The 10,659-nt window shown below is 47.7% G+C and overlaps 1 protein-coding gene across 1 annotated transcript in view; it reads right to left on the bottom strand.

Annotated features, from left to right (window-relative positions):
- Positions 1–673: 673 nt before the first annotated feature.
- MARCHF4 (membrane associated ring-CH-type finger 4) overlaps positions 674–10,659 on the bottom strand; it is a 110,544-nt gene continuing 100,558 nt past the window's right edge. The window contains exon 4 of the mRNA XM_060623499.3: positions 674–2,566. Within this exon, the coding sequence (XP_060479482.1) occupies positions 2,199–2,566 (368 nt within the window). The 3' untranslated portion in view covers positions 674–2,198. The remainder of the gene's footprint in view (positions 2,567–10,659) is intronic.

Here is a 10,659-nt window from a genome sequence, read left to right as displayed (position 1 = left end):
ACTGTGAGATCATGACCTGAGCCAAAGTCAGACACTTAACTGACTGAGCCACCCAGGCACCCTGGTTTCACTTGTTTTGTATGTTTTCCTTATATGTGGGCTTTGGCCTCTCACCAATTATTATTTCCTTTCTGAGCTGCTGGACTGTAAGCTCCACCAGGGGAGGAACCTTCCTAAGCCTGTGCACTTCCCACTGAGGAAGGACATTGCCTGGACTGTTGCTGGCCTGAGTCAGAAGGGCCTGGGAAAATTGAAGGGAGGAAGGGTCTTATCTGCTGCCTGGTGATATATGCAAGCCCTCTCTCAGAGCCCTGCCCCGGGAGCTTTTTTTCTGATGTTCGACAGAAAACTTTCATGGGAATGAGGTCCTAACACATTCCTTGGCCTGTGTTTCTCTCAGCTTCTCTGAAATGACCCAATGGGGTAAAATTTCTCCACATTTCTTCCAGCACTAATGATCTCTGCTTCTAGGAGTCCTGTGCAGAAATTTAAAGAGAGTTTGTGAGTTGTTCTTCTTTTTAATCTTCAAGAAATCCATCTTGTAGGAAGCCAGAAAGAAGACACTAGGGGTAGAACAGACAAAAAAGAGAGAGAGAGAGAGAGAGAGAAGGGAAGGCAAGATTATGCCACAGAGGGAGAGCTGGGCAGAAGAAGGGAAAACTCACATACAGAAAAGGACACTAATGATAGGGAAAGAAATTTTATTTTCAAGCTTTTAAGAGAATAATACAAACAACAGAGAGTTTTAAAAAACCCTAAAAACTAGTTTAAAAAAGTACTTGACAGTGTCCCTTTAATACCCATGGATGGCGCGGCCATTGTGCATTGACAATGAGAAACTGTGCAGGTGACCACCCCAGTGGCCTTGCTGGCAAGGCCCCAGGAACCAGCAGTCTGGGCTGGAGGGACAGTGCTCCCTGACAGGGTCCCTGGGCCCTGCCTCGCTGCATGGGAGGGACCGGGGAGTATGTAGCACTGAGGGATTACACCCTCGGGTGAGGGTCCCAAGTTGCAAGGAATACTTAGATTGGTCTCCACTCCACTCCTTGGGACGCATCCAGCCAATTTCTTCCCATCTGCTACAACAGCTATCCTGGGGGGCCCCTGGGTGGGAGGTGCTCTGCCCTAGGGGGCCCTGGGTCTCTGCATGCGCCAAAGCAGGAGAAGGCATGACATTGAGCATGTCCTGGCCATGGGCAGGGTTGGGTAGTTGGGAAAGTCGCTCCTGGATTGACAGCTTTGAAGGCTGAAGCCACAGCAGCAGGACTGTGCTTGAGATACCCACAGGAAATCTGTACTTTTCTCTAGTTGTGTGTGTGTGTGTGTGTGTGTTTCTTGTAAACATCTTTGAGCCAAACCACCAGAAAATAAAGTAACAGGGGCACAAAAAGACACCCATCTCCAAACCTAAACCCTCTTTGAGCCCATCTGAAACTGGGAGTTCCCGGTTTGGAAGGAAGCCGAAATCTCCCTCCCTCTGGGGGCTCACACCAACATCTCCCTCCCTGCACCTTGCCCCAGAGCCCCTAAAGCCATCTGAGTCAGGAATCCTGCCCACCCAGACGAGCCCAGGAGCCACAAATGCCATCTGTCATCCTTGCCAGCCCACACCCATCCCTCTCCCTCCCCACCACTGCCCCAAAAACAGCCCAGGGAGAAACAAACAAACTCAAGGGGAAAACAAGGCAGGCTACAGTGCTTTTCCTTTGCACACTCTTTGCCCCTTTGCATTTTTTCTCCCACCACTTGCGCACACAGGGACGCCACCGCCGCCACCTCACCGTCGCCCTTCCCAAGCCTCCTTTTCTCCCAGGTGCCCTCACCCGAGGGCAGTAATCCCAGGTGGATGGGCACATCTGGGATTTTTGTCCTTGTGTTTTGTTACGTTCAAGCTGTATTGCGCTTCCTTGTTGAGTTTGTACTGGTTCTTCTTGCTCTTGTTGGAGGATGGGGGTTGACCGATTAGAATCACGAAAAGCGCCCTGGACACCCGACTCACTCGCTCCAGCTCTGACCCTGCCTCCAGGGCCCCCACGAGGCCCACCGCCTTCTGCCTGCCCTCTGCTCCGGCCCCTGGGATGCCACTTTGCCTCCCCACACCTGCTCCCCAGACTGTGGCCTGCCAGGCCTTGGCCCCTTCCTGGCCCAGCCTCCCCATCTCTGTGCATGGTCACGGCCTCCTTTCCAGGTCTCTCGCCTCACACTGTCGTGACCCTCATGACAAGCTCCCGGCTCCCGCCCTGGGGGCCCCGCTGTTCATGAGGTCGTAAGTGACTCAAGATGTGCAGGATGGTGTAAGCACAGTGGTGATCGGACAGAGGGCCTGAGGGGTGGCTGGCCGCCCTGGTAGGGCCTTCCTCAGGGCCGGGGGCGCCCACAGCCTCCTCTTCGGAGGAGGGGACATCGGCCTGGGTGGATGAGGAGGTCCGGGGGTTTGTCCTGCCTCCTGACTTTTGATCTTCCAGGTCTTTCGTCCTGTCATAGTTCAGCACTTTCCACTGCTGGTTGACAGCCTGCCACCGTTTAAAGATGCGGTACACAGAGGGTCCCTCATGCACGATGAGACCTGGAGGGGCAGGGAGGGAGAGAGAAAAGGACAAGAAAGAGACAGGACGTCACTGCTGGAAAAATGGTCTCCCTATGCTTACACACAGATGTACACATTGGGGCAAGCTGGATTTGTATCGGTTTGATTTGTTCTTTTCAAACCTCCCTTTCAGATCTGAGCCCCTGTATGCCTAGGCTTCACGAGTCTTCAGAAATAGAAGGTGGAAGGCTACCACACGAGTTCAGGAAATGGTCCAGTGCCTACATGCAACACGTTTGCCCACCTCTCCTCCACCCCTCCCACTTCTTGGCTTGACAAAACCCCAAATCATCATCTGTTGAGGCATAATATAAATATATTTTCCTCCCTCTACCATGTAGCCATGGCACCAGGCATTGAGCAGATGTTGAATGAACCGTGTGCTTTCAAAAGCACCATGAAAGATACCAAGGGTCATTCCATACCTGCTAGATGATGTCTGGAATTACATTGGTTAACTCTTCGCTATTTAACAAATAGTCGAATTCTCTTGAAACACACCCCTGGGAAAGAGAACTTTGACACAGTTCTACTGGCCAGAAGCAGTGCAGAGTCAGAAAGAGGCCATACCAGACAACCGGAAGATAAATATTATGTGCCTACTATGTGCCAAGCACTAGGTGTAGTGCAGTGAGCAGGACAGGCAGAGTCCTGCCCTCCAAGAGCTTATATTCTAGCAGAGAGACAATAGCAGGCACATAACCAAACTGATAAGACTATGTCAGGTGATGACAAATGCTATGAGGAAGATGAAATAGGGTTAAATAGCCACTGGCTGCAGATACTGAGGGTCCTGCTTTATCGAAAGGATGGTGAATAAGGAGGTGGTATTTACATTGAGACATAAATGATGAGAAGGGGGGGACCATGCAAAGATCTGGAGAGAGAGCATGTTGGTGGTAGGAACTGCTAGTGCGAAGGCCAGGCGGTGGGAATGGAATGCACGTGCATCAGAAAGAAGGTGAACGTGGCCAGGGTGCAGTGATGAGCAGGAAGTACAAGGAGATAAGGGGGCACAGAGGGGCACAATATGATGAGGCCTTATAAGCCATGGCAAGGGATTTCTGTTTTGTCCTGAGTATAATGGGAAGCCATTGAAGGGTTTTAAGGGAGGGGTGAGGGGTGATGTGATCTAGTTTACCCTGCAGAAAGATCATTCTGGCTCCTGTGAAACAATAAACTGATGAGGGAGAACGGCAGGAGCAGGTGACCAAGCAGGAAGTGATGTAGTGATTCAAGCAGGAACGGATGGTGGTCTCTACCAGGGTTATAGCAGTGGGTTGCATGAAAAATTGTGTGGTCAGGACGTATGTGGAGGCAGAGCTCACAGGCTTGCTGACAGATAAGTTGTGAGTCAAGTGAAAAATCTGGACAGCCCAGGAGCTTTTGGCCAACAATACACTAGTGGTGTGCCATTTACTGAGATGTGGATAGCATGAGGGCAGAGAGGGGAGGATTTATGTGGTGGTGGCCATGACTATATTAGTTTCCTACTGTTGTTGTAATAAATGACCACTTACTCAGTGGCTTAAAACACACAAGTGTTCTCTTATAGTTCTGGAGACAGAAGTCTATAGAGAAGGTATCAGAGGGCTGCTTCTTTCTGGTGGCTTTGAGAGGAGAATCCATCTTCTTGCCTTTAAGCTTCTAGAAGACACCTGCATTCCCTGTCTCTTTCCTACATCACTCCACCTCTTTGTTCCAATGTCACATCTCCTACCCTTCTGTCATTGTCTCTTTCTGCATCTCTCTTATAAGAACCTTGTGATTACAAGTCCACCCAGGTGACCCAGAATACCCTCCCCATTTCAAGAGTCTTAAATTAGTCATGTTTGCAAGTCTCTTTTGCCATAAAAGGTCACATTAACAGGCTCCAGGGATTAGGACCTGGATCTTTGGGGGGTCATTATTCAGCCTACCACAGTGATTAATAGTTATATTTTGATTATGGTAAATTTAAGATGTCTGTTAGAAATGTCACTGGAAGGGCCAGGTATACAGTTGAACATATGAGTCTGAAGGTTAGAGAGAGGTCTGGCCTGGAGGTAGAAGTCATCAGTGTAGAGGTAGAATCTGAAGTCTCAGGAATGGCCCAGGAAGGCAGACAGATTAGAAAACAGGGACAATGACAGATTCCTGGGCCTTTTGATAGATAGAATTTTGGCGGAGGTAGAGCCAGCAAAGGAGGTCCTGAATGAGCAATAAATGGCATAGAAGCAAGACCAGCAAGTGTAAAGACCCAGAAGTCTAGAGAAGGACACATTTCAATAAAAAGAGTGTGCTAACTCTTAAATTCTGTTGAGAAAACAGCTCATGTGGAATGAGGGGTGACCACCGTCTTGGTGGGCACAGGTGGAAGGAGGTTGATAGAAAATCAAGTAGTTCTCATCCAAGTGTCTTTTTCTTCTATGATTCATCAGCTAAGATGGAAGGGATACAGGAGGAAGTGTTGAAGATTATTGGGGAGAAGAAAAAGGGGGAAATGATTATCTTAGAAAAGTGGGAGACTGAATTTACAAAGGAGATATGGTAGAATTGTCTGACAGTGCTCAGCAACCATTTGAGGTTTGTGGCCACAAATTTGAGGTGAGTTGTATAGTTTTTCTCCATAACTTCAACTGCTGGCTAGGTGCACCTATGGAGTAAGAAAGTTGGGTTTCATTAGTGTAGACTTTTTCTGTGAAAGAAAGACAAGTAAGAGAAGACATAAGATTTACGGATGTTGGCAAGGGAGGGATTATTAAACTGGCCCATGGAGTCTGAGCTGGAGAGGAGGAAAGGGATACACAAAAGTGATAAAGAATAATGAAAAAAGGAAAACTGGAAAGTAATAGGGTCAATGCCAAGAGTTCTCTTTGAAGTTATAGAATTGCTAGAGTCAGTGAGCTACAAGGATAGGGGTGTGGAGTGATGGGCAGAGTGGGATGTTTAAATCCAGATTTTGGAAGTGGTGTTTTTCTTGGTGATGATGAGGTCTAGGGAATGTCCACTTGAGCAGAGGCTGAGGTGGGCTAGAGGAAAAGGCTTGTGGAGTAAAGAGATAACCAAAGAGTTGGACAAGTTGTCTGTATCAGCCATCCTCAGTGCTATTAGGCCAAATGTCCCCTTTTTATAATAGGTATAGTTTAATATTCCCTTTCCTATCCTGAAGTGAAATTCATAACGTAATATAAGCTACTATGGTTTCTTTTTAAAAAATAAATTAATATAATGCACTGACAAATAATGTAAAAAAGAACAAAGGAGACGTCATTTAGACCAGACAATATAAATTTCAGCATAAATTCTAGGGCACAACTACATTAGAAAACAAACAAAAACCTCAAACATTTCTGAAATGCCCCCCCTAGGAGATGGTACCACCTCCACTGAGAGGCACTGATCATAGAGATGCTGAAGACAAGAATAGTGGGAGGGAGTGCATGAACCAGCTGCACCCAGGAATGGGAGGAGTGAGTAGGTGGCCAACAGCCAACAGCATCAACAAGGGGAAAGGGACAATCGAATATGATGATATGCACTTCAAAGGGGCTGGGGCTTCTGAAGGATAAAGGAAGAGAGGTGGTTTGGAAGGGGTGATGGAGAATAAGAAGGATGCGGACCTCACCTCCAGTCCCCGTATAATACAGCATATGGGAGAAAAAGCAGCTACCACTTGAGAAAGCAAGAAACAGTGTCCTCAGAAGAAGCTGTTTCCATGAAAGGAACACTCAGAGAAGTTGCTGGTGACAGGCGATGACGTCCAGAGGAAGGGCTGGGAAGATGAAGCCAGCTAAGGGATGAGCAGAATAGGAAAGTGATGATTGTCCATATTGTGAGAGTGGTGCAGGAAGCCGGGCCCTGCGATGGGGAGTGAGATGACTCGGGATTCACCCTGCAGCAACTGTCAGTGTAGGGATGGCTGCTGGCCTGGCCTCTGGAGGGAAGAGCTGACTCACAGGAGCAAACAGTGATGAGTCACTCCAGCATCCTCAATGTCAAGCAAAGAGACCAGATGGAAACCTCTCAGTGCTTCTCCAACCTTGAACACACTGTGATTCTAGGAGACAAGATAGCCACCCACCACCGCTCTTTCTTCTAGTATGACAATAGTTCCTGAGATTGCACTCTGGCCACATGTTTTCAAAAGTTTGTTGGAGAGACCATCTCCCTGTGACCCAGTTGTTCCTAATCTTTTGGGTCACATGCCCCTTTGAGGATCTCATGAAGTCTAAGGACCATCTCCCTGGAACACAAACCAGACATATGAATTTAGGGTTCATATATCTTCTGAAGACCATCTATGGATCCCTATTTGTGGCCTGATTCTAGACAAGGAGACCTCCTCTCTCCCCTTTGTCTCATCACTCTCTCCCAGTGTACAGACCCTCATCACTTCCTTCAACCTTGTGAATATGAGTCCTGTGGCACTGCTTCATTCATATGTTGATTAGTTCCACAAGATCTTTTCCCTGTGCGGTAAGCCCCTCGAGGACTGAGTACAGGAATGGTTGAGGCCTGGGCAGTCAACACAGTAACAGGAGTTTAATGAAGCCTTGGTGATGATGGAGGAGATAGGGGCCTCAGGGAGAGAGAAGCAGAATCTTTTGAAGCCCCAAACTAACTCTTTCCAATAAGAGCCATACACTTGATTCTTAATTAGCTTCTTGATCACACAATTTTACCCTGATTGAAGAGGGTGGCTTAAATTTTTGGTCTGAATGCTGCCTTCTAATTATCTAACTGTCTAGTGATCAGGAAGTAATTAAACCACTTTAATGGATAGGAGGCTGAAGGGGGGAAAGTGCACCTGTTTTTGTAGATAATGCTTGTTTGGCAAAAGTGGGAAAAGCACAAACTACCTTATTTGCATCCACTCCCCTTAGTTCTTCCTCTGCTTCCCGCTCTACAAATTACTTATTGATTCCTTGGCTTGTGGAATAAAAAAAAAAAAAAAAAAAAATGGAGGAAGATGGGTGGGGCTCATCTAATTGGGACAGTTGAAAATAGGCAAGTTGAAGAGTTGGGAGAGAAGGAAGATGAGTTGGAAATGGCAGTGGATGGAGAGAGAGGATGAAATAAGAATAGGAGGGAAAGAAGTTATTGGTGAAGGGAGGCAGAGAAATAGTAGAAGAGGATGGAACATTATAATGCATGGCAATACCAGAAACTCAGTAAGTTTTGATTCACTGGGTGCTTCTCTCAAGTTGTTTTCTTTTTCTTTTTTTTTTTTTAAGTTTATTTATTTATTTAGAGAGAGAGCTTAGGTGGGGCAGAGAGAAAGGGAGAGTGAGAATCCCAAGCAGGCTCCGTGTTGTCAGTGCAGGGCCTGACGTGGGGCTTGATCTCACAAACTGTGAGATCATGACCTGAGCCGAAATCAAGAGTCAGATGCTTAACCAATTGAGCCACCTAGGCGCCCCTCTGGGGTTGTTTTCTATTTAATTTAATAGTTACCTTGTAACCACCCACAAGGTGCCCCACCCTGGGCTGTATTGTTGGGACATCCAGTCCCAGAAGAATTGCCACCTTCATCTCCCTAATGTCTCTCCACCTTTGGGGGCAACTCTTCCTCATAGAGCTGGAGGATCCTTAAGTGTCAGAACCCTTTGCTTGTCATCATATCTCTCCCCTGAGCCTCCAGCTGAAGTGGCCCTCTGGTTAGCCCATGAGGAGCGAAGGAAGGTGGCCACTGTGAGTGGGTGGTCCTGTCTGCTTGGCTCCCTCTGCCCCTCAGTCGCTGATGACACAGCTTTGTCAGGGAGTCCTCAATCCTCGGTTGGGATTGGCCTCCCAATCGTGGCCTGCTGAATTTTGGCCATTGGCTCTTGCTGTGTCCCAAGCAGTGAGATACAATTTAATTCTATTTAGGTAATATTTCCTGAGTACCTACTATGTGCTTCTTTGAACACCTGTGATAGGACAAAAAAACTTGTTCTTATTATATACGGAGGTAACAGACCAAGGTTAACTGAGAAGCCTGCAGAGAAGCCTCTGGCCCCTCAGCAATGCCAAAATCCCTTCTTCCCACCCCCTATTTCCTGCTACTATCCTGATCTAAGTGGCAAAAAAGTTGCAGACAATTCTACAACAGTGTTTCTCAAACTTTAGCATGCATCAAAATCAGCCAGGGACCTTGTTAGAACCCAGATTTCTGGGCTCTGGCCCAAGAGTCTGAATCAGTAGGTCTTGGTTGAGGCCTACGAATTTGCATTTCTAAGATGCTCTTGAGTGACACTGATCCTGCCTGTGTGTGGAGCACACTTGAGTAACACTGCCTAGACCATGACCCTTGTCGTGGCCTACTGCCTCATGGAAGGCTCGAGATTTTGATCAAATAAAGAGCTGTGGGTAATTTTTAAAAAATCTCTAGTTCCCGATGCAGTAGACATGAAGATGTGAGGCAGCTAAAGAAACGGATGCTTCTTCTTCTGGACCCAAAGAACTTTGGGTCCCATGTTTTAGAGGCAACTTGCCGGTGAACGTGCATCGGACATGCAGAGTATCTACCACTTTCTAGCCTTGTGGATTTAGGTAAGTCACTTCCTCTTCTGAGCCTCAGTATTTCTGTCAGTAAATTGGGACTGATACCACCTTTCTTATAGGGTTGTTATGAGATTAGATGAGGTAATGAGTCGTATGTGCTGATGCCTGGCACTGTGCCTGGCCACATGGTATTGAGTATTGGGGGGTGGGGTGGGGATGGAGATGACAAAAGAGAAAAAGCTCACTCATATCTTTTCTTCCTTCGCCAACCCTGTTCCCACGCACAAGCACCTGTTCTTCGTCTCCTAATTGTCCTTCCCAATCCTCAGTCTGAGTCATTGTTTACAGATGAACAAGATGCTGGAGCCAAAAGGAGCTCTGGAGGCCAGCTGATCCTGCAGATGTGGTGACAAGCCTCCACTCCTGCCTCCTCTCCCCCTGCCAGGAGCCTTCAGCAGTGCCAGTGGGGGAATGCTCCTCCCCTGCAGGGCTGTCCACTGTCACACAGCTGCGGGGCAGGACTTACACGGAAGGCCACCACTGCCAAACTCCTCTTCCGGACATTACCCCTCAAGAGCCCAGCCCTGTCAGAATCTGCAGTAAAGAACCTGTCGGGCAAGTGTGGGGAAAGATCAGTCTAACCAGCTAGGGTTTTGGTTTTTTTTTTTTTTTTTTTTTTTCAGGGGAGTGGGGTGGTTAGGAAGTGGCGTTGTGAGGTGACATTGGCAGCGCCTCCACCTCCCCAGTATTCATGGTGACAGCTTTGTGCTTCTCAGAAATGTAACCAGAATGTTCTTCTGGGAGTCTCCCTATGGATGATGAGATGTGGATCCAGGGGCCTCATTTGGGCAGGCTCCCCTTGACTCAAATGCTTTGGGTCCTGGTTTGGCCTACTCTTTCAGCAATAAAGACCGAAAGGACAGAAGATACTGAAAGCCTTCGATGAGGGTGAAGCAAAATCACCTTCCCCTTCCGTTTCCATCCTGTTGATGCCTTGTCAGTGTCCAGGGAGAGGCTGTCCCCTTGGCAGTGACTTCTATTACAATTCCCTTCCTAGCGGGGTCCTTGCTGGACTGGTTGACCTTGGTCACGCCATACAGAATGTCTCTAAACCCATCAGGGCCAGAACCTTGCTGGTCCCCCTGCCCACCCAGGGCATTGCAGAGACCTGTGAGAAGACCTCAGCTAGAAAATCATGAAGAGCACTGACGCTCCTTGAAATGAATGCGCTTGCCTCGGTAGGACTGGGCAGGGAAGAGAGATGTCCTCGGAGCCCCAAATTTCCTGCATTGGTATATGTGAGGAGTCCATGCCTGCAACTGTGTGTGTGAAGCTGATTCCGAAGATACTGTAGCTTTTGCCTATGAGACTTCTCTACAAAGCTCAGGGCTCTCACTATCTGGACTGAAACTGCCAGAACTTCATTGCTCAGTCACTCTAGATGATGGTGATGAAGGTCACAGTGGCGATGCTGATGATGGCAATGGTGACAATAGCAAGTACTTATTGAATGCTTGCTATGTTCTGTCACTCCAGCAGGGCTTTGCAAAAAATACAAATAAATACATAAATAAATAGGCTTTGCAAATCTAGTGTACCTCTCACAG

This window comes from Panthera onca, chromosome C1, assembly GCF_046562875.1.
Source record: "Panthera onca isolate mPanOnc1 chromosome C1, mPanOnc1 haplotype 2, whole genome shotgun sequence".
NCBI lineage: Eukaryota > Metazoa > Chordata > Mammalia > Carnivora > Felidae > Panthera > Panthera onca.
This window is presented reverse-complemented; position numbering and strand designations above follow the sequence as displayed.